The 26,649-nt window shown below is 29.0% G+C and overlaps 1 protein-coding gene across 1 annotated transcript in view; it reads left to right on the top strand.

The window, feature by feature from the left end:
• Positions 1-291: 291 nt before the first annotated feature.
• Positions 292-26,649, top strand: part of Imp (IGF-II mRNA-binding protein) — a 119,650-nt gene continuing 93,292 nt past the window's right edge. The window contains exon 1 of the mRNA XM_076399208.1: positions 292-779. Within this exon, the coding sequence (XP_076255323.1) occupies positions 715-779 (65 nt within the window). The 5' untranslated portion in view covers positions 292-714. The remainder of the gene's footprint in view (positions 780-26,649) is intronic.

Raw genomic sequence — 26,649 nt, forward strand, 5'->3', positions numbered from 1 at the left:
ATATATTCGTATTAAATTTTGAAAATTGCCGGTAAAATATTGTAGATTCAAACGAGGTATCGAATCAACATTTTGAAAGAATAATTTAATGGTAAATATTAGAGAAACGGTATTGGTTAAAAAATAATAGCAAAACAAAATAAAGGGCCTTTGTAAAATTAAGTCTCAAATTATATAACGCGGTGGTGGGGAGTTCCGTAGGGAAGGAAGCAAGAGAGGGGAAGGCGTGGCTATGCGCGCTCAATGCTGCTCCTACGGCTGAAAATCGCACGCCCGAAATTGTCCGACAGTACGTATTTAGCTCGTATTTAGTGTGATATGTTGTGTTACATCATTTTTCCGAAAAAAATCTTTAGTTTCGCTTGAAAAAGTGACCTTTTGGCAAACTTTCGACCGACCAATCATTTCCGACTTTCGACCGTTTCGTCTTTGTTTCTCCTTTGATTTCGTATTGTGATATGTTGTGACGATTTTGTGTGGTACCTCTTCTTTTTTTTGCGTTCGTCGTATAGAAAGACTCCTTTCGTTCGGTTCCTTTGACGCGTTGAAGAAAACTGACGAGTTTTGGACCCAAGACTGATTATTCTTAAGCCGTCTCTAAGCCGACAGAGAACAAACTGCTATTTCGAAGTGCGTGAGTGGTTGCGATAAACATACTGCGTGCGGGTAACCGTTGTATATCTGTTGCTATATATTGGATAAGGTGCCGCGAACATGGAAAAGTTCCAAGAACAGCGAGATGATGATCAAGTATACGAGGCTGAAGAACAGGAACCTAGGTAAACAAAAAAATTCATCTCTTAAGCGATCTCCATATTCCGTTCGGGATTATTTTAACCTAACACTATTATTCCTTCTCTCGGCGGTGATTTGTTCACTTATTTCCGATTCTCAATCCGTTAAAAACGATCAAAACCGTCGCCATAACGAATCTTATCATTCGAACGTTGTCGAAAACAAAGATACACCAACAAACAACCGGCAAGAAATAGACAATATTAACAAAACAAATCTACCCACTCTACTTCCATTTGGCGCCATCTAGTGTCGTGGGAAACGGAAGTATTCACGCTTAGTCGTCAAACGCAGCCATGCCATTTGAAGGTTTCTCTAACCGCCTGGGAGTGTTTATGGATGGATGCCTTGTTTGCTGCGTTAACGCCTATTAAAGATATATATTTTCTAAAAAAATGCCCTTCGTCGACCAACTGTTACGTTTCTATTTGTAAATATTGATTTCCGTACAGAGATGTACCTAATCTTATCGCTTATCCTGAACAAATAAACAAAGAGTCCATTTTTGAATATATCCATTAAGTATTTCAACAAAAATATTGGTACAATCATCTAGATTAATTTTTAACCGCGTTTGTTTACACTGGAGATCCTTAGGAGTTCGTAACGCCCTGATGGGAACTATTAATTAACTGTTGCTGTACTTTGAACGAATATTCGTGTCATATGGAAGGCATATGTATTTTCGATGAAAACAACTATACAGGAGATGTCTTCAGATAACGTAAAAAATGGTTTAATTTTACTTTTATTCTCTTCGTTCTTTATATGTTGATTGTAGCACCGAAATTTTTAATGTTTCTGTACAAAAAATCGATTTTATTCATCAGATTATTTGTTATATTTTATGATATATTTATATTTTAAAATATCGCGAATATGAGTAATTTAATTCTACAGTTAAATTTAACGAAATCCCTAATTTTCGTTGATATATTGTTTATTGAATGATTGCCATTTTTATAAAAATTAATGTGATCAAATATGGTTAAACACAGTGATTCCCAAATGATAATTAAATAATCTAAACCCCATCACATTTCATCCAACGGTATATTACTTTTAGCAAATTTAATGTTATAATTAACTTTCTATCTAGACAGACTATGCATCTTCAACCAAGATATTTTCGGCACTTTCCATCGTCATTAATTTGTATGTTATTTAAAAATCAGGTAATCATTAATAGTTCTTACAAAAAAATAATGATAAGTACTTGACATTTCAAACAACATTTTGGAACCTCTTTTTTTGGTAATATATTACCATATAGTAAGATTCATAGGTAATCATATAGATCATACAGAGAATGGTTTAAATAACAAATAAATAAATGTATATTAAAATATAATTTTAGAGTTTTAATAAAAATAGTAATTAATTTGTTATTAATAATGCATCTTTTAACGCATAATTCACGCAAAGCTGAAGAAATATTTGTTTCATCCTGTATACTATATTATAGCTCTGTATAAATAGTACATGTTGTAAAGAGTAAAACAACTTTGAGATAATTATAACTTATTATTTCTGTAAAACAGAGCCAGCTTATATATTTGTGGAATTTTTTTACTAATAATAACCAAATCCTTTTACGCCTAAATAATGTTTATAGTGTTATAGAAGCAATACAGCATTGTACTTCTTTATGTTTGTGTTTTATTCGCCTCGATTAAATATGATAATATATAACCGCCTCGATATTATATGATGAGTCATATCAGTAATTATGATAAGCATTTCCGAATATGTTTTGAAAAATCTTCCTCCGCTTCACTGAAAAAGATTTTTGAATAGCACAAAATTAAAAACTCCAGAAAATAGTAGACCTAGCCACTAAGAAATACAAAGAATTAAGGTGATAAAATCACTATCAATAATGAAAATGTCTTTGGTAATGTATATATTTTATATAGCAAATATATAATTTTATCTGCGTTGGTTTTGGTTTACTTTTTTATAATAATATAATTTTGGTAAACTGATCCCAGTGTTTCAAAATAAGAATTTATATTAAATTTTATTATTACCACTATAGGGGTTTCCTGAGAAACAAACTTTTTGGTATTTTGTTAAAATCAGTAAAAAGTACAAAAATAAATAAATATGTTTACTAGTTTCTGTAATGTTGAGAGTAAAATGGGACTGATAATCTGGAACAATATTGCCAAAGAAGAAGGTATTTTTCGAATAGCAAACCTAAAATATACTTAAACGAAAGAAATCGAAAAAATACTATTGATTTTATATTGAAACTGTTCTTAGTTTTCCTTCTTCATACAATTTCCATTCAACAGTGTTCTATAAACAATATGTTTGAGTTTAATTAAATTAATCATTTAGACAAAAAATTTTATGCAAAAATTATACATTTAGTACCAAAGAAAATGTTCAGTCTCGTATGAAAGGGGCATTCTCGTGTTAAACCTATTTCGACTGGTGTTCCACAGGGTAGTGTCTCGGGACTACTCCTATATCTGCCCTATACTCCTGATACCCCAATAAGAAAAGAAACAGTACTTGGAACATTTGCAGGGGACATAGTTATCATGGCAAGTTTGTATCTCTGTCTACGGCTGTAGAAAAAGAACAAGTAGCGATCAACAAGATCTACATATAGACTACAAACTAGAAATTACAGCATAATAGCTCCAAATCTGTCCATGTGTTTTGCGTTGTGGCAAAATGACAAAAACAAAATTACATCACTTGACGGATCCAAAATCACCTAAAATCAAAGAGATTAGTTTATCTGTCAATCACAAAACCAATTTGGACCTATCGGATGCAAATATGGGGTCGTACTAAAACATCAAACCAACTAATAATCCAACACACCCAAAATAAAGTTCTACGATTAATTACCAATGCTTTTCAATAAGCAACCAACGATGAGCTGTCTGCAAGATGACCTAGAAATCAAAGGATACAGGAAGTGATCTAAGATTTCCCCTTAAAACATGAAATAATGTTGCTAAATCACAGCAACGTGGAGGCAATACAGCTACTGGACAACACGCAGGAAATCAGAAGGTTGAAGCGAGCCAAACTACACGAACTTAACATTATACAAAGCATGTTTAATGCGAGATGTAATTAATAAAAAAAAGTACTAGAAAGGCTTAAATAAAAATTGAGAAACCCTATCAATTTTGTTTAAAAAGAAGGTAAGTTTGAGAAAAACTTTTCTATAACATGACGAACATAATACTGGGCCATTAAATATTTATAACTCCATAAATGTGGACGATATATCCTAAAAAGTCTAAATCTTGAGGATCTACAAGAAAATTTTTTTTTTTAATTTTACAATGGGAATTTCGCCCGATAAACGAGACGGTTAATACCGTCGTCGGTACCTGATCATCTATGGTGCATCGAAAACATAAACAAGATGCACTCGCAGACAAATTCAATCGAAAAAACCAGATCCGGCAACCACCGAGAAAGCCGCACAGCATCTCGGATACACACTTACACACACAAACACACACACACACACAACAGCAGCACCAGCAGCTGAACCAGGAGAACGAAATAGATTTAAATATAAGACAATGACGTCAGTGATGAATCATGTGGTCTGAAAGTTCCTGAGGCCTCATATGCCGCGAATGGGAACGCATTAATGAAAATATACATACTAGTGTTGGGAACTATCGACTGAAATCAACTGTTTAGTAATTGACTACTTTTTACTATCGACTGTTCCAGTCGCTATTTTCGGTAAGACTGTTTTTACTAGTGACAGTCGCTATTTTCGGTCCGAATTCGGTTCTACTAGTTCATTCGACTGATTTTTAACAATCTGGCTATGTCGTCCTAGCCGCGACCTTAAAAGTAATGCATCGAATTTGTACTTACAGATTTATATTTATATGTAATGTATGTGGTTTTATGTTGTTTTCTTGTAGTTTGCTTGCGAATAACTATATATTGTAAATTAATATAGTAGCATTTTGGAACGGGGCAAAAAAAATAAAATTATAATTGTTAAATAGTAAGATACTTTTGACTGGCATAATAAGTAATACTTTGGGTTGGTATAATAAGTAATACTTTTTTCCTAAAATCTTGAAAACTAAAATTAGGTTCCAAAGGTTTCAGAAATTGCATCAGAAAACGAACGAAGAAATCGCCGCACGGGAGAAAAGTTGAACATGATAACATTCACAGTAATTTAAAAATATTTCTGTTCAAAAATAAATAAAACTTTTATTTAAAAAGGGTCTGGTAGTTATTGTACGATCATTTTTAGGTTCGTCATAAATTAGATTTTTCAATGATTAATTATACGTTTACATTTTATTTAGTAGTTATGGTTATTGAACATCTTTAGTTTTAGGTTTTGTTTAAGTTGTATTGTACTATTTATATTTGTTAAACTATGTTATTTAAAAATAGCAATTAATCTATTAAAACACGATAAAACATTTGTGGTGTTATTATTCCATTCCTATTTACAAATCCACAGAACATTCAGTATAAAAGTAATCCTACTTCCTTTAAAAATTTTAAGATAGTAATTACTATTTTCAGTCCCTATTTTTTTTTTGTTTATCGACTGTTTTGCGACTATCGACTGTTTTCAGTCGATAGTTCCCAACGCTAATACATACATATATTGGTCTAGCCTTTTCGTATAGCGTCCTCGTCCGATTCTTTTGTTTATTGGAACGCGCGTCTATTTATTTTATATTTTTATTTTTGTTTTCGTTTTGGATAATCGCGCGAATATTCGCTCCATTCATAACATGTCCCGAATCGGTTCGATGACTTTGTTTCTGCGACGTGCTGCTGTTGTTGTTTGTTTTGTTTTTCGAGAAATTTTATCGTCGCTTTTGGAAAATCCGTTCGGGAAAATTTTTTGGAGATAGTTTGTTTTTGGCACTTTTTATTTTTGGGATTTTTCCGTTTTGATTTATATTGGAATATATTTTTCCGTATTTCAAAATTATTTTGATTCAAAATATTGTCTAGAAAGTACGGTAGATACGAAAACAATTCGGAACGTAAAGCTTTCTATTTAACATCGTCGTTTTTAGCGACTTATATTGTCTGTTGGGCTGTTTTTTTATTTCTACACTCGGTCATTCAATAATGACACGTAAAATAGTTTCGAGATTTCGAGATAGATCGAGGTGATGAATCGCTCACCACCGCTTTTCAGTTTTTCTGGTTTTATTTAACACACACCTCTATTGAACTTATCTTAGAGCCAATCTTAATGTATATAGAAAAGCTAAAGATAGAACAATAATCAGCATAATATCTGATTTTTGTGCCAGCCTAACACGAAAATTGTAGCGGGAATTTAACTCAAACGTCTACATGTAGATTCCAGAGATTTTGTAATACAAGTATCGAATTTCTATTCATATAACGACGGCTTTTTCTTTAAAACTCTTAGTTTAATAGCTATAACCATATTCCATCGTACTTCAGATTAAGCTTCCAGTTCTTCTCCTTTTAAGACTTCAGCGGATTCATCAGATTATCTTTGATTCATTTCACATTCTGCGTGAATGTGTAATTTTATAAGTTAGTATTTCTCAATAATATTCAATTTTTGAGAATTATTAAAGGAAAAAAAAGCATTTGTATTATTTTGAACTAATTACTCATTGGTGGAATCAATTTCTGAATATCACCAGTAAAAGCATAGCAAAAGTAACTTTGAAATACTTTGCTTGGTAGTTTCATATGTCATTAAATTCAGTTTTGTTACACATTTTTACTATCAACTATCAACAGCTGGTCAGATAAAACTAGTAGTTTACATTCAATATATTATAACGAATCACACCAAATTTATCTGACCCGGACTAAGAAAAACTCCTTTAGAAATTGAATGTCATTTATGTACAGGTCTTCAACAGTGATAAGAATATGATAGATAAGAATGTTGTTGTTTTTTGGCCCAGTGTGAACAAACGCAACAACCACATGGATTGCAACGATGCTATCTTAATGTGTCAGCTATCCCACAATATTTCATGTCAGTTTTCCAATTCTATTTTTAATTTTTTGTAGTCTTTTCCTAAATAATTACCAATATTGAGCAAATATCGCGTTCAGCATAATTGGTGTTATCAACGGTGTATAAAATCAATGTTTGGCTTGGCAACAATATCTTTTCTATTTCATTCATCGTTTTGAAAATAATAAAGTGTTTCACTAAAACTACTATAACTTCTAAAGTAATAGTTGGAAGGGCATGAAATGTTGACAAATGTCGTTTTAAGGTTGGTACTATGAAGAGAGTCCTGCTTTAGTACTTCTATTTAGTAGTGTTTAAAATATTAAGATCAAAAACCTAGGTGAATCAATATATAAAATTTGATATTTTTATATAATGTATGATTTTATTCATTTTATCATATAAATATATGTTCCAACAAACAAAGCCTGATTAATTAATGATTCTGGAGGGTAAATCTAAGCCATGACAAACCGAAGGGCTCTTATTGTCTATGGCCTGTTTGAATTACAAAATGGGTCCTTTCTCGAAACCGAAGCTAATATGAAAGTTAAAAGCTATATATTTCTAGGAATACCCCGATTTGTTATCCCATATCCCATGTCCTTTATATTTCGAAACTAATAATTTGTTTTACCACATAAAGTTTTTGATAATTTTAGTACTGTCTTATTTATATTGTTCATGATGATGTAGACGCCAGCAGTCTAAGTTATATGTTATACAACATAAACAAAGTTTTTATGAGTATCGACTAGACTAAAACATAATTAAAACATAATTAAGCTTGTTTGGCCATTTGAAAGTTTTATTGTAAAAAATTGTGTACATTATTCTTTTTCATTATATGAATAAACCTATGCACTGATTTTACTAGCTCAATGTCTTCAGACGTTGAGGACTGCTTATGCTGAGGATTTAATTTATTTTTCTATCGATACCCTGCCCAAAAAGTACTAATTGTAATCAGTAACGAACTTCCATCTTGGTTTCGATGGATTTAAAGTTTATTAAGAATTAGAATTTTTAAACTAATTAGGGAATTTTTAAATAGGTGTTGAGGAAAATTATTTCCATAATAAGTAATTTGCAGATGATCTTTCATTGATAAATAAATGAATACGTGCGGAATGATTATTATTGTTTTTGAAGAAATTTGGCTATAATTTGGGATCATTTCGAGGCCACTGGTCTTAATTAATCCCCATCCATCTTGCACAAGATGCATCTTCCATTCGAGATTCCAAGAACGGAAACCGTCGCTGTCAATGGCGTTTAGACGACACATCCGTTCCACATTCGGGACACATTTGTTTCTAACCTACGCTGCATTTTACCTTCTTTTCTTCAGAATACCACTGCGTGGGACATGTTTTGAAATTAAAATCGCTATTCTTTTCAAGTATTACTCCGAATTTATCGTTCAGATCATTAGACTATCAGGAATTATGTAGTAATTTTACGTTAGGTAATATTCGTGACACATTGGCAAGAAAAATAACTTCGATTTTGCATATTTTAGTACAAACTGGCCGACATTAACATATATACAACTATAAACCATGCTTTTTAGAAAGTGAAATATTTACAAAAATATAATAAATAAAGTAAAAAATTTAAAATTAATTATAGAAATATAATTTTTATTGATTTTGTTCGTTTTTGATTTAGTAACATTAAATCTCTTGGACTTTCCAACCTCTTCTACCATTTATCCCCAGTTAACACCGTATTATTCTTTGGTAATTGTTGAAGCTTGCTTGTAACTTTTTTCCAACATATTTTTATCATAAACTCCTGCACTATTGAACCTGCAACGTTCTTAGCGATAACAGCTGCACCAATGCTTATCTGAGTCAACAACAAACTTTAACTTTTAAGAAAATTATTCACCTAAAATATTTATAAGTTTTTGAGTGTTAAGTGTTAAAACACAAAATAAAAATCAATTTTATAATTTAATAAGATTATTCTTTTTAAGTATAAGTATTTCCATCTTCTACTTTTGATTGCGTATTCACCATTTTTCTTTGAATGAACTGAAACTGTATCAAAAGTATGAGTTCTAAAGTCAATGCTCATATATTTGAAGTTTTAGTACATCCATCGAACCTTTCGAGCAACACTCAATAACTTTCAGCCACACTTTTCGTTGTATTCAACAAGATACATATTTTGTTTGTCTTTTAGTTCAACATTTTCAGCACTAAGAACACATATCAGGTTATTCATTTCAGGAAAGGGACATTTCTGGAAATGGAAATGAAGACACATCTTTCTAGAAGACCTGCAAATATTACCTTTCGTTTAATGAAAATTGTTTTTCACTAAAGGCGTATTAGAAGTTTGAGAGGAGCTAAGTTAGGAAGAGCTTCACCTGGATGTTCAAGCCTGAACTTGCTGTTTAATTCTTTGATTTTACTGACGTTTTTGTAAGCTGGGTTTTCTTCACGAATTCTCACTCCCAATTGATGCGGAAGATAACTTAAAGAAAAGATTTTAGAGTTTGTTTTACCAGTTTTGAGATAATCCTCAAGTAAATCTTTAGATTTCCTTTTACTCCTTAACACAAAAAAATTGATGTTAAAACTTTTTTGGTCGATTTCTGCATCAGAAATTACCTGAAACTTGAGGAACCAAGTTCTTACCACTCTTTACCATCTTGTTTTGATTCAAGGTATCTACTGATACTGAGTACACAGATTGTTGTTTTTTTCAAAGATTTTCAAATTAATTTAATCTTTAATTTAGTCATGCATTTTTTTGTTATTTTCGTACGAGATAAACGACACCAATGCTCATTAAACTTATTACATAATCTATATTCCTAAAAATTAGTTTTAAAGGGTTGATTTGAAGCATTATTGTGAAAAATATGTGTACTATAAACTTCACGCAGCATTCGATGATCTTCGGCCGCCTTTTCCTTCAAATTTAAGTAAACAAGTAAAACGTTTTCAAATCTCATTACTTTTCTTCTTCATTACTCTATACAAATTCAAACATTTTCAATGTTCTGAAAAAATGTTTTATTCAGACTTGAAGAACATGAAGTTGGTTACATATATAAGTTATAAAATCCCTTAAAATTCATTTATAAGAAAATTCTCTAAAATGGAATAACATTAATTTTTTATCGTCATTTGAGAATTCATTGATTAAGTATCACTATATTGATGTTGGAGGATTTAAATTAACAAATATGTTAAAATCGTCTAGAGCTAAATATTGCCCCAAATAATAGAACAATAGAAAACATTTCAGAGCATAGCGAAATGTTAAAAACATGTTTCAGACTGTACCGGCCGAGATAAACCATACCCTGAAAGAATTTTACCTGTTTTTGTCGGTGTTTACAGGGCCCCCAATATTTTCCGTTAGAATAGGCCGCTGTTATATCAGGTAGAATACCGGCCACCGCCAAAAATATATACCTAGAGTTTTTGTGTTGTTGGCCGTCTTCGAATAACTCGGGCTCTTTCTGTGAATCTTTCCACCTTCCGAAATGAATGAAGGCTTCGGCGGGGAGAAAGAAATAAATCTACCGAAAGGATTCAAAAACGTCGCTCGCTGCGCGCGGTCCTCGACAGTGAAATCATTGTCTTGAATAATCTTGTTTGATGTTAAAAAGTACGGTTTCTTGTTTGTTTCTGTTCGATGTTTGTTTTGCATCTGCAATAATTCTTTTTTTATCGAATAGTATATATATATATATATATATATATATATATATATATATATAAGTAAATATGTAAGAAAATATCGTCAGTGCTGTGATTGTGCTTTAATTGTTTTTGAAGATGAACTTCATTGTTTATGCTTTGTTAGATTCATTTCTTTTACAATTAACTTATATAGAACTGAAGCTAGATCATACTCCTATCTATTAAAAGAGTATTGGACAAGCATGTTTATTACTTCATCCAATTTTCACCTACTTAGATCCTTTCTTTTTATTATTTTATTATTAGTATTTTGATCAGCGATATATTTGATGAAAATGCGACGTTTTAATGTAAATACCTAAAATAAATACTTAAAAAACCTAAACCAAATGCTAAATTCAATAGTTTTAATATTCATCTACATAAAATAAGTTTTTCATGTAATATTATTGAATGATTCGGTGTATATAGACGATAATCATAGAACACTTTCGACAATCAAAACAATTATCACGAACAAGCTCACGAAACACTTTAAGAATCTATGACGATCTTGATCCGTCATATTCGAATTGTCGATTTTGATTTCAATGATTTAAAAGTGGTGATTTTGATGTCCGTGTCAAAGAAAGGCCTGGAGGAACAAAAAATTGAAACATGGTGAATTGTAAGACTTATTGGCTTTACGAGAACTCAGACCAAACTCTCAAAGAAGTTTCACAGAGCTTAGTAGTTGATGAGTCAACTGTTTATGGGCCTTTAAATGAAGTTGTAGTTATGAAAAAGGCGCGAGAATAACCAGCAGAAAATGTAATTTTAACGTTGCATTTTCATTACTTGTCAGGAAAAAAGGGAGTTTTCTAAAAATATTTTATACCATTTTATACCCAGTTTCAGAATATTGAAGTGCGAAAATGAATCGATGATTGGATCACTGGCAAACTAATACCGTTTTTGGTTTATTAGACTTGTAAAAAACGATGACAAATATTTTGATTAATGTATATTGAACCAATTTTTCTCAATAAATGCCTTCTTAAAATGAAAAAATAATCAGAATATATGCATATAAAGAACGATAGGCAGTATTAACAGTTTATTATTAAATAAATAAATATATAATAATATTTGCCAAAATTTACTGCACTTTTAACATCAATATTTATAAACTTGTAGAAAAATTAAATATCTTAGTGACTAAATTGTTTGTTTTACTTGCAAGACCTAATACTTTCAATTATTCAACCAAACATTTCGTGTTCTGTTGTAGTTTAAATAATGAGATAGAAGTTCACCTATTTAAAAAAAAATGCAAAAGAGTTCATGCTTATTTGGCTTGGATGAAACAACGATGACATTAAAAAGCAATATCTAAAACGAATAAGGTAAATAATACATATTTATAGTATATATTTTATTTAATTATATTCATATAAACACAAACAAAAATATTGACGGAAAACTAAGTTGTTTATTTTTTTGGGGCATTCTTTCTGTTACGTATCCCCCAGGCTATTTTCATTTGGCTCAGTGGGCATCTATCGATTTTCCGTCTTTCCTGAAATTAGTTGGAAGGAATAAAAACTGCATATATATAGAATGTTTACGTCCAATATTTTCTCGTAGATTTATCATAAAAATGGAAATGAGTGCATTCATAGTATTAAAAAAAATATTTTCGTGTTACGATATCGAAAACGATATATTTTTTATGAGGCTTATAAGATAAATATATTTTATTGCTATTTTTTGGTCGTTTATTATATTATATTTATGATTAAGGTAGATGTTTAATGCTTTGATATTCAGGTAACTTATATTTATCTGTCTTAGTCTTTATTGTCGTTAGTTTTTTCGGCATTCCGTGATTATATTTACATAATACATCAGTTCATCTAAGTCTATGTTTATATTGTTTGTATATATAAAGCTTTAAAAAAAGAACGTAATCTTTTATATTTATCTTCAGTACCAAACATATCGATCTTTAATTTTCTTTGTCTTAACTTTAACATCAGTTGTGACTAACAGGTGTTTTTAATTTTTTAATTAGTAACAATATTCATACCTTGTATCTGCATAAAGTGTTATTTTTTATATCGAAGGATATTTACTACTCAACTTTTGCCTTCGTTCTGTTTGTTCCTTTACGTGTATCTTAGAAATACGCCTTGGAGCAAGCTTTTTCATCACTTTTCAATATTTCTCGCCCAATCGTCAGAGTATAGTACTGCATATTTGTAATCGTATTCACCGTTATCATATTCTTACAGTTCTGCATTTCGTATTTTCACTATAATACCCCTCTTGCTGTCCCATGTTTTTTTCTGAAAAAATATCGTCTTGTTTCATCTTTCAATTGTTTTCAGTTTTCAGTTTCAACTTTTTTAATTTTTTGAAATTAATTGGACCAAAGCCTTTTACGAATGTGCTGATGATTTTGTCTGCTAATAATTGTCGAAATCTTCTAAGAATTTTAAAATTCTTGACGTTGACCTGTTTCACCTTTCTAGTAAAATTCATTGAATTTCAACGTTTATTTCCGGATTGGCGATGAAAAGATTTTCCCCGTAAAAAAATTATTCTTTATCACCTTCAAAATAACAAAAACAACTCTCCCGAAATATTTGTTGATATTTCTGTCTGCCGAAAAACAACTCTGTAAATATTGTGGATTCCATTCGTGAGATTGCTTCCCTCTTAATGATGTGTTCTTTTATGCTGGAAGACAGCCAAGTCTGGCCCTATTTTTAAGAGGGATAATTCTAATTTTAAAGTTTATTTGAACTTTTTCGATGGTTAAGATTAGATCCACGCTGATACACACCCAACAAGATTTAAGTGCGCTTAAGGTATTTTACGTTTTTTCTGTTATTTTACAAGAAGGTTGTCAAGAAATTGGAGAACATTTATGTCAATATTAAACCTATTAATGTTGGTATATGTTTAATTACATCTTACGTTAAATATTCTTAATACAATCTTAATTATCCATTAATTACTTACTTAATATTATTGTTCTGGCATCTATACTAAAGCAAGACAAATACGAGATAAATACATCGGTATGTATTTCCCAAATTATATGAATTAGACTACTTGAACTAAAGCTAAGAATAACACTTAACAACATACAAGCTCTTATAATTTGGTTCGCTTCAACTTCGGTGGATTACCTGCCTGAGTAACCTTATTTCATGTTTTAAAGCAAAATCTTGTATAACTTCGTAGATACATTTGATTTCTAGATCATTATATAGTTCTTCATTGGTTAAGTAGCGCTAAATATTGGTAATTAATCGAAACATTTTGTTTTGGCAGCCTTGGATTACTAATAGGATTTGCACAACATTATTTATAGCTTCTCATAACCAATCCAATGATAATCAAACTCTTCACTACTCTAACAAATTCAGGAACAACTAAAGTTCTTTTATTTTTAGTCTGATTTTCTGTCTGCTGTGCTGTTTGTCTTGATATGCTGTTGATGTGCTTCTGGCATATGAATATAGATTACAAAAATAATGATACATGAATAATTGGAAAAGAAAAGAACTCAAATTATCGAAAGTTTCGGAATTTATTTTGAATTTTGAGAATAAATAGAGGTTGTTTTCGTCTATCAGATATTTTAATTTTAAATTATTAACAGATTTTTAATATAGCGCAAAAACTATATGAATATTTCTTGTGATTTTAAACATTTTTTAAAATGTATTTATTACATTGTTACTAGTCGTTTCCGACTAACCTATAATAGGTCTTTACACTAACTTAAATTTGGGTATACATCTAGGAGGACACATCGGTCCTATCTCAGTGTCTGGTGTAATAATATTCATAACACCAATATTGTTTTCTTATAAAATACACCTCACTACACTACAATATGCAAGATCAAATTCTCTTGATTTCCTGAATGACAGTCGGTATCTGAAGATCTCGGTGTAATCTACAATCACAATTTTTTACGACTTTATTCTGGAAAACTTACGTTATGTTTATTCCTCTATGGCCATTTAGGTTTCAATATTAACTTGTAATAGTAATTTATTATGTACTGATAATTATTATTTTCTTCCAATTAACCAATAAATCTTTCTATATTTTAACTGTAGTTCTTTCTTTTTCTTTTTTGTATGACCCTTCGAGCTACATTTTACACCAAGATTCTTTCCGAGATACTTAGCATTTTTGGTATGGAATAAATACGTGAACTGCACACGAAGATTTACTTTCGTTAATTTTTATTTTCCAAGATTGGGTACAATTATTTATACTGTCTTTTGGCTGCTGTAATTTTCGTGCGGCTTTTTCACTATTGTCTTCGACGGCAAGAATCGCAGTGTCTTCAGAAATGTAGGCATTGTGATATTTTCCCTTTGTGGTATAGCAAATGTGGAGAGTTGATAAAGAATTGGCTCCAATACACTTCCTTGTAGTACACCTCCTTTAGCTTCTTTTATGGTAGAGCAGACAGTAAAATAAGAGGATATTTTACTCTAAACATTCTGGCTGTAATGTGAGATTTCAATAATTCAGTGTGTTGTTTCGGTAACGATTTTCTATAGCCTATGAATAAAGCCGTCAGGCCATACCTTATCGAAAGCTTGTGCTAGATCTAAGAATAGAGCTTAACATGTCTTTTCACTTTCATGAATTTAAATATCTGCTGTTGGTGCCGTATTGTTACCCATTACGTGTCATTATTTCTTTTCTTTCTCTTGACCTTAAGATATATACTACAAGTTGATCAACTAAATCATGTAACATTAATTGGATAATACATCGAAAAGGGACTGCCTCTTCTAGAAAAATCATTAAGAGAAATATAATTTTTTTTAAAAGTATTTTCATATATAATTTCACAGTTCAACATATTGTGTCCAAAAATATCAGCAATAAATAATAAATAGATAAGATCAATAACATGACAAAACCAATTCTCAACACACGACAGAATAACAACTATTAAATGAAACAAGCGAAACTATTTAACAACGATTAAATAAAAGTTGAACTAACGAAAAGGCACAAGGCACTGCGATTATTTTATATTTCAACTATACCGAAATGCATTCTAAATCAATATTGATTATACGAAATGTTCAGTCTGAAGAGGCATCCGAATTTATCGTCGAGTACCACTTTTTTTTTTCATTATCAAAAACTAAACCAATTGGAAAAAGGTCAACGTTCGCCGGAATGGAATTTAAAATATGCGGGCATCAAGACTGAGCCTATTAAGGTGTTGAATTAGTACGTGGTAATTACAGTAATGTTGCCAGTCTCATATTTCAAAATTACATACGTTCGAGCTTTAACGTTTTTGGTTTCGTATCGGTAAACGATGCTAAGAACCGCCGATGAGTTATGCGATTGATTATAATTATCAAATGTGAATTAATTATATATAATAGTGTAAGAGAAAAATACGTACTGAAACTTGAAACTTCATAAATTATTCATCAACATTTTGTTCGCGAAATTTAAACCGAATTTTTTTTCTTACCAAGCTTTCCAATTTTGGATACAATGTGAATATTCCCCGTTTTGCTTAATATTATAATAATTGTTTTATAACTTTTATCCCGAACCTAAAATTTCCTTAAAAAATTTTTATAGGAAAATTTATATAGTTTCTTTGTTTCTAGAAACGTAAACATTCTGCAAATAAACTATTCAGAACAAGAACAATTATAAATTCATCAACAATATTAATTCACACTAACTTCTTTGCAATGATCTATGATGAATTAAATAACAGTTCAGTTTAGAATAAAAATTATGTATGGTTTTATGCATATGAACTCTACAATTGAACACAACCTTTTTTTAATCTTAATGATAAATAAGTTGCATAAATTAACTGATTAATTGAACTATAGATCATGTTAAATAATAGCTAAAAGCTGAAAGTAGTGTTATATAACTATAAGGTACGTAGTACCCCAATTTTAAAATGATAATTATTTTAAAACATTATCCTTCTTGCAACCAACATTGTTTTCTTCAATTCAAAAATTAATTACATAAACCAAACGTTGTTATTCCAAATATTATTATAATATTACAATAGATTAATATAGCATAAAAATATTTTATACATAATTTTTATTTCACTTCTAATAATTATACATTATATATTTCACAAATTAATATCATCAATATTAATTCATACTAACTTCTTTGTAATATCTAATTATTAGCCATTATTCATAAATTCATCAGCAATGTTAATTTTGCAAAAAAAAGACTTCTTGAAACTGTTTAAATAACAGTTCAGTTTGGAATTAAAATATTGTATGGTTTTATGCATATGAACTCTACTATTGAACAAAACCTTTTTTTTAATCTTAGTGATAAATAAGTTACATTAATTAACTGATTAATTGAACTATAGATCATGTTAAATAATAGCTAAAAGCTGAAAGTAGTGTTATATAACTATAAGGTACGTAGTACCCCAATTTTAAAATGATAATTATTTTAAAACATTATCCTTCTTGCAACCAACATTTTCTTCACAACCAAAAATTCAAAAATTAATTACATAAACCAAACGTTGTTATTCCAAATATTATTATAATATTACAATAGATTAATATAGCATAAAAATATTTTATACATAATTTTTATTTCACTTCTAATAATTATACATTATATATTTCACAAATTAATATCATCAATATTAATTCATACTAACTTCTTTGTAATATCTAATTATTAGCCATTATTCATAAATTCATCAGCAATGTTAATTTTGCAAAAAAAAGACTTCTTGAAACTGTTTAAATAACAGTTCAGTTTGGAATTAAAATATTGTATGGTGTTATGCATATGAACTCTACTATTGAACAGAACCTTTTTTTTTAATCTTAGTGATAAATAAGTTACATTAATTAACTGATTAATTGAACTATAGATCATGTTAAATAATAGCTAAAAGCTGAAAGTAGTGTTATATAACTATAAGCTACGTAGTACCCCAATTTTGAAATGATAATTATTTTAAAACATTATCCTTCTTGCAACCAACATTTTCTTCACAACCAAAAATTCAAAAATTAATTACATAAATCAAACATTGTTATTCCAAATATTATTATAATATTACAATCGATTAATATAGCATAAAATATTTTATACACAATTTTTATTTCAATTCTAATAATTATACATAATATATTTCACAAATTAATATCATCAACAATATTAATTCACACTAATTTCTTTGTAATATCTAATTATTAGCCATTATTCATAAATTCATCAGCAATGTTAATTTTGCAAAAAAAGACTTCTTGAAACTGTTTAAATAACAGTTCAGTTTGGAATTACAATATTGTATGGTTTTATGCATATGAACTCTACTATTGAATAGAACCTTTTTTAATCTTAATGATAAATAAGTTGCATAAATTAACTGATTAATTGAACTATAGATCATGTTAAATAATAGCTAAAAGCTGAAAGTAGTGTTATATAACTATAAGCTACGTAGTACCCCAATTTTAAAATGATAATTATTTTAAAACATTATCCTTCTTGCAACCAACATTTTCTTCACAACCAAAAATTCAAAAATTAATTACATAAATCAAACATTGTTATTCCAAATATTATTATAATATTACAATCGATTAATATAGCATAAAATATTTTATACACAATTTTTATTTCAATTCTAATAATTATACATAATATATTTCACAAATTAATATCATCAATATTAATTCATACTAACTTCTTTGTAATATCTAATTATTAGCCATTATTCATAAATTCATCAGCAATGTTAATTTTGCAAAAAAAGACTTCTTGAAACTGTTTAAATAACAGTTCAGTTTGGAATTACAATATTGTATGGTTTTATGCATATGAACTCTACTATTGAATAAAACCTTTTTTAATCTTAATGATAAATAAGTTGCATAAATTAACCGATTAATTGAACTATAGATCATGTTAAATAATAGCTAAAAGCTGAAAATAGTGTTATATAACTATAAGCTACGTAGTACCCCAATTTTAAAATGATAATTATTTTAAAACATTATCCTTCTTGCAACCAACATTGTTTTCTTCACAACCAAAAATTCAAAAATTAATTACATAAACCAAACGTTGTTATTCCAAATATTATTATAATATTACAATAGATTAATATAGCATAAAAATATTTTATACATAATTTTTATTTCACTTCTAATAATTATACATTATATATTTCACAAATTAATATCATCAATATTAATTCATACTAACTTCTTTGTAATATCTAATTATTAGCCATTATTCATAAATTCATCAGCAATGTTAATTTTGCAAAAAAAAGACTTCTTGAAACTGTTTAAATAACAGTTCAGTTTGGAATTAAAATATTGTATGGTGTTATGCATATGAACTCTACTATTGAACAGAACCTTTTTTTAATCTTAATAACAAATAAGTTACATTCGTTAACTGATTAATTGATCTATAGATCATGTTAAATAATCAGCTAAAAGCTGAAAGTAGTGTTATATAACTATAAGCTACGTAGTACCCCAATTTTAAAATGATAATTATTTTAAAACATTATCCTTCTTGCAACCAACATTATTTTCTTCACAACCAAATATTCAAAAATTAATTACATAAATAAAACATTGTTATTCCAAATATTATTATAATATTACAATCGATTAATATAGCATAAAAATAAATATTTCACAAATTAAGAAAAGCGAGGGATGAAAACAATTCGAAATATATTACTTATATAGACTTAAATTTACATACAATTCCTTTTTTGCTCTAATTTCTAGAGCATTCTAGGGCAGCTATTCAGTTCATCAAGGACGTTAAGGCAATAAGGAAACTGAAGGGATTGAAATGTTTCATATTAGTTAAAGGCACATCTTGTAGTATACTAGTGAGCGTAATCTTATGATTAGTTAATAATTGATCATATCTCATTAACGATTAAATAATACTAAAAATGGTCTAATTATAATGAAAGTAGAATCATAATTCCTACAATGAAAACTATATTAATGAAATTTCTACTTAGTTTTGAATGGTAAATAGTTTAGTAAATTAAACTCAACAAGAAAATAAGTAATAAATCCACCGTATAAAGAATTAACATTTATATACTTGTCTTTATATGTGTGACATAGAATTTTATATAATATAATATTGTTCCTGCTATATTTTTTTAAGATGCAGTTGTTGCAAAATCACAAAACTAACTAACCAAGAAGTAATTTTGAGAACTGGGTACTACATACAGCATAAATCTACCAACCCACTGCGTTTTTTTGTTTATAACTGAAGTAATTTAAATGTAAATATCGTGATTGTATAATGTAACAATAATTAATAGTAAATAGAAAACTATTTTTTGTCAATTAACAACTTTAACGAAACATAGATTCGTTAAAATATACCAGACATCAAATGAAAACTTGTGTGTGTTTTCCGATGTGCTAGTGAAGTAAATGATCCAAATTGACACTCAAAATCATAGTTGTATTGTTCCAAAATGAAAAACACATTCGCATTTGATAAAAGAAAGTCGTCTTGTATCAAAACCTTGAGCATTTATATCTTCATCATCACAATATTCAACGGGCTAGTATACGAATTGTCAGATTTAGCAGCCTCTAATTATTTCCACACCTATAAAAATTGTTCACTGCTTTTACATAATCACTTCAACCATATTTTTTAAACAAAATACGGAAAAGTGTATATAGTAAATAAAAAATTGTTTAAATATAACTGTTTTGCTTAATTCTCTTCTCATTTTTTAAAATTATAACCAAATTTTTATTCCCATTAAACTAATATTTGTTTCATTAATTTTAGTATATTTTAAAAAAGTATTTTATAAGTTATATATATATATATATATATATATAACGCAATGGCAGACGCAAATTAAAAAATCATTAACCATAGTGAAAATAAAATATCGGCCTCTGTAAATCATTTCATCGCTCTACCTTTAGTCATTCTGCACCGTTGATACCATCTAATGAGTCTACATTTATATCAAAACTAAACTCTAACTAGTTTAACGTAAATAATACAAATAAAAATGGTATTTTGTCCTGATATAAAACGAATCTTAAATAATCGGAATTCCTACCACTTGATACTCCATTTTCGAAAAACCGTTGATGACGTAGACAGTCTTTGATGTGTATTATCGGAAAATACATTTCCTCCTATCATCTGGAATTGGTGATTGACTGAAATTATATTTACTACTTTATCTATCTATTAATGTACATTTTTCTGGTTGAAAATATAGTCGTCGGCATCTAGTTAAAATGGCGGCCCGAAGTCTACATACTATGTGCGAAATTCGATGAAACAATGGAATAGTAGTAACTTTTATAATTTAGGAAGGTATATTTTAGTAATTATTTATGTTTTTTTATTCAATAAATTATATTAAAAATAGTTTAGTAAATATTTATAATTTAAGGGACGTTTATCTTTGAGTAAGATCTCAAAACTTGATTTAAATTGTATTAATTAGTAATTCCATTAGAATATACGTAATATTCATAACAAATAAATTGGATATAATAAATATAAATAAACTTATAAAAAGTGATAACGACTCCGAAATAGTATCAATAGTTTTTGCTTGTTTCCAGATAATTACAATTTAAATCTTTTTAACGTCAGCAACAAAATGTGTACGATTATTTTATTACAAAATTCATAAATACATACAAGATTTACTTGATATAACATGTATAAACATATCTATTTTGCGTATCATTCAAATAATTCTATTTATTTCTAATTTAAAATTGAATGTATATAACATTTGTAATTGTATTTAATTTAATTTTTTTTTCATCTAAAAAATTATTATTTGCAACGAGAAAATTGATTGTATGTCAAATCATAAAATACATTGTTGTTCATAACCTTCTTCCATCGTTTTATGGTAATGACATATATGAATTCTCCCTTTTTTTTTCGATTTCTCAGATATTTCAATATGTATTGCCATCTTAGGGAATTTTAGGTCAAACAACAATGGTCTAAAAGTTGCATTAAATCTTAATAGCTTTTAAAATAGTATGCTCTTTTAATTTATCGCCACCTAACATGATTTTTATACTAAAGATGCTTATATTAATTTTCAATATTCCCATATTTCAGCCAATTTTTCATCGGTATAGTTCCAAACCAAAAATGATGTCATTTGAAGCAAAGTTATCAGACTCTTTCAACATTTTTTACAGCCAAATCATAGTAAATAACTTTTCCTTCTTCTTTCCGGCAGTTGCAATGCACGTTTTTCTTGTCTTTCATTTGAATTAGAGAAGTTAATTCGTTCGAAGATATAACATTTATACCAACAAGTGATATCCACTGTTTACGTTAATTAGTATATTTGTTACTTAAAGTGTGTCCTATATATTTTATATTTAAACAAAGCCATGTCGGTTACATTCAAAGTATACGTGTAAACTATATTAAGACCTTTGTATACCTGATTTGGGTTCCTTATTAGTGGAAAGATCTGAAATAGGGATGTTGGACACCGAAAAATATGTATTAAAATTAGTGAAATATTGGCCTTATATAGACTTATTAAAAATTATATTTAAAGAATAAATGGAAAAATATCGATATATCGGCCAAAAATATTTTTAGAATTTTCTGAAAGAAATTTTTTCTGCATTCCTAATCAGAACTTAAGAATTTAACTATTGCAACTGATGATTGAAAATTAATTTTATGATTTTTGTAATTGTTGGATTTTAATACGTCTATATTTTCTAGTCATTGTTATATTTTGAAAAGTCATTCGTAATTGGCAAGTCCTTTTTTCCATTTTTCTGGCAGCGCCTGAATCTAACGTCAGAAAAAAGTGATAATTTTTTTTAAACTGTCCAAGATAGGAGCCAACTTTTATATAATATATTCATAGATCACATGCTGCTAAACCGAATCATATAACATGGGTTACAAAAAAAATTAATAACAAAAATATGTCTATTCAGTTTTAGTCATTCATTATATTCAAATAATTGAAAATAACCCGAATAAATTCTACTTTATATCGAATAGAAAAGAAAGAAAATGAAAATTGTTTCGGGAGTTCTTTCAGCAGCTGCATAACTTCCATGAATTCTTACTACCACTGACTGAAATAAATTCTTTGCGGTACCAATATAATGGCTCCACTAACAGACAAATTCTGAGAATAGTAGGTAAAAACATTTCCAATTTTAACGGCCTAATGCTTGGGAATCGGACCTTTTATTTGAGACCATTAGACGTGCGGGACAATATTTATACGATGTTTTTCCATAAAATATCGTTTTGTCACGTTCTTTCATATAATATTACGAATTATAATAGTCCTGACGTAATTTTCTTTTCATAAATTATTTTAATTGCAAGAATTATTATTCGAAACAATATAAATCTCAACTTACATATACTAAGAAAATTAGTGCGTGATTATTCCGCAATTATTCTTTCTTTGTAATGTTTTGACTTTATATTGAACGGACTTCAGTTAATAGGATCAAACACGTACAAATCCATATGCATGTTTGATCATCTATACATCGTTTTACTCATCATCATCATCATTATTAGCACCAATAATGTTTACCAATCGAATTTTAAGGTAATATTATATTTTAATACGCAAAGGTGCATTTTTTATATGAAAATATTAAATATTGCTCTCGCTGTTATTTTCTTTTCATAAAATGTTATATCACGTCAAAAAGAACACGTGTTTTGGAATGTATTGTTAAGTTACATGCATCTAATGCATAGATACACTATCGCATCAATTAACAAATGATAATCAACACAAGCAATATCTAATTAAATATAACCAACTCTTGAGGACTATTTAAGCCGCTTTGGCATATTTTTACTTGTATAACTTGCAATATAGTATAAAACATATCAATTCGAATGGGTATTATTTTTTACTGATAATTTCTAGAGGTGAACAGCTCATAATAAACTAATCTTGACATCTAAAAGCAGAACAGAAGAGGAAAGAAAAGCAGATTCGTTTATCCTTTATATAGTTTTTCCTACCTCTATATATTGTTATTTCTAATATATTCGGTTTCTATATATTCCCACTGCAGATTATTTTCTATACAACTTACTTATAATATATAGTATACCTTTGAAACAAAGTTCGAAATCTTTTACATTAAGATAATTGTTTCAAAACTTTAAATACAGTTAATATCGTTACCGCATTTCAAACTTACCTATAGATATGCGTATTATTACCCATTATCATCGTAAACCCTACAGATGATGCCTTGATAATGTTATCTGTCGATAAATTGTTCAGTTTTCTTTGATTTCTTATAGGTGTTTATATTATGTAATGCTTGCTCTGCAGTAACGCAATTTTAGCTTGACATTCATTATATGCATCATCTAGTACACCCTAGAAAAATTCAACTAGATAACGTTTTTCTGAATTTGCGATTCATTGTATTACTTTCCTCATTCAGGTGATTTTTTCTTGTTACTTAAACACTGAAGATTAGTCTAGTTAATGTGTTTGTTACCATGTGGAATTTGTTGTTATTTATTAGCGTGTAGAGCTAATCATCTATATGTATATGAATTCGAACAGTCGGTACGCCATTTATTTCAATTTTCATTGAATAATATTGTTGTTTATCCCAGTTATTAAGAATAAACAATATTTTTATTGATGTTGAAGAAAACGTTGTTTTTGCTCAACAGTGAACAAACGCGGCACCTACTTTGCACAGAGCTTTCTCATAGTCAAATGTTCATGCAATATCAAACCGACACGTTCTTTTGATATCTTTTGCGATGTTAGCCAACTCACGCAACTTCACTTTTCGATCATTCAAAACAATTTTGTCGATTTTTTTCTGTCTTCTGGTATTACCACCTCCTTTGAAATTCAACTGCGTTTTACATCATCGGTGTCTCTACAACCATATTTTAAGTCTGCAAACCAATATTTTATTGTTGTTTCTGATGGAGCTGAGTCTTTATAACACTTTTCAAGCCATTACTTCGCCCGAACGGTATTTTTTCCCATCAGGGAGCAGTCTAAAGTTAAAACACGAAATTATTTTTGATCCATTGTTTTGAAAATAATAAAAGTAGGGTCACTGTTAGCACAATAACTCACAAACTTCTTCACAAACTCTACAAACTTGAGTAGAATATCACGAAATTTTAACAGCGTTTTTGTGAATGCTAGTACTGACTGAAGTAGCTGTGGATGCAATAAAACTATAACCATCTATGTGTTAGGCCTGGGACTTTTCAGCCCATGTCTTATATCATGATTTGCATGGTAAGACATCATCGATTTATTTCTTTATAATGAGGTTGATCGAATGAAGAGCATCATACACTGGTTGAATTTATCATTTATCACATTCTTTCTACAATAAAAATGTAAATTAGCCCCAAACTCAACTTATATACCCATTAGCATCGTAAACCCTACAAATGATGTCTTGATAATGTTATCTCTTAATAAATTCTTCAGTTTTCTTTGATTTCTTATAGGAGTTTATATTATGTAATGCTTACTCTGCAATAACTTCTGCACTGATTTTTTTAATCAATAAACTATCCTAGCGTCAAAACTTAATCTCTAGAGTTTCTGTAGCCATCACAAATTCAAGATTTCATCACAGAGAGGTTACAATTTCAAAACTAACAGCTTGAAGTGGCTTCTATAGTTTGAAAGATGTTGAAAAGGATTTTTCCAAATTTGAACTTGATATTCATTATGTGCATCATCTAGTACATCCTATAAAAACTGAATTTGATTCATTTAATTACTTTCCTCATTCAGGTGATTTTTTCTTGTTACTGAACACTGAAGATTAGTCTAGTTAATGTGTTTGTTACCATGTGGAATTTGTTGTTATTTATTAGCATGTAGAGCTAACCATTTATATGTATTTGAATTCGAAAAGTCGGTACGCCATTTATTTCAATTTTCATTGAATAATATTGTTGTTGTCCCAGTTATTAAGAATAAACAATATTTTTATTGATATTTGATTCTTGATGGTATCATTATGTTATCAACCGAAGAAAACGTTGGTAGTTAACTAGGTTGCTTTTTTTTTTCATTTTATCTTCACAATAGTGCCTAAAATTAAAGTCAACTCATATCATTTTAAGGTGTCCGTATTCTGAAATCTCAGTGAGTAATATTTAATAGAAGTGAAAAATTGAATCGGTTCTAAAACAAATGCATCTTCAGAACTCTGATATCACATTCGCCGAATACTTTAACGAAAATGAACTTAAAAATAAATTAAAATAAATTAATGAAGTGAAAATAAATTAAATAAGGGTTTGAGTTGTGAATAATCATGTAGGTAAGTTGGTAAAGAAATCTGGGTATAAGTTTTCCCACTATTTGAGCTATTTCAAACTCAACAAACAGAATCGAAGCATGATCAAATAGTTTCAAAGAATTACTACGACTATTACTGAAAAAAAAACACAAACAGCGCTGTAAATATAAGGAATTTTATTCTTAAGGAAAGAAGGACAGGAATTCTTGTTGAAGAGGTGTGTAGTGATTCTAATTCAATTGGCAATTCGCTACGGAATTTTGAAAGGATCTTTGGTAGGATTAACTTAAGTTTTTAAAAAGGTATATTTTTGAACTCTTTAAAATACCGTTGATAGTGATGGGCCCGACCAGATGGTCAATCAACTTTAGATATAATTTTCGCATTACAGCTATCTTCCACTACGTTAATACGACAGACGTATTAATGTAACCTAAAACCTATTTCAAATGACATCGTATAAAACAATTGTATTGGTATCATAAAAAATATGCGAGTCTAACGTTATATGTGGTATGTATTTGTTAATTTGGAGCGGATTTACAGCATTTCCAACGATCGTTAATTCAACAAGAATGTCCCGAACAGTTATTTTTATAAATTTATTTAAAAATTCGAGGTTTTTTACTTTAATTGACTTAATACTGTTAGAAGTTATTATTGCTTCGCCACAAAAATAAAGGTATTTTTTATGTTTTGATCTAAACACTCGGACATTTCGGAACATTTTCATAAGGAATCGATAATACTAAAAATAAGTTTGTTTTTACACGAAACAGTCTAAATAATCACGATATTCTAACCAGAAAAAAATAAATACTTTAATAAGACTCTGTCAAAG

This window comes from Rhynchophorus ferrugineus, unplaced genomic scaffold (assembly GCF_030347505.1).
Source record: "Rhynchophorus ferrugineus isolate W39M unplaced genomic scaffold, kcgeb_rfMv2 rfM3, whole genome shotgun sequence".
NCBI classification, from domain to species: domain Eukaryota; kingdom Metazoa; phylum Arthropoda; class Insecta; order Coleoptera; family Curculionidae; genus Rhynchophorus; species Rhynchophorus ferrugineus.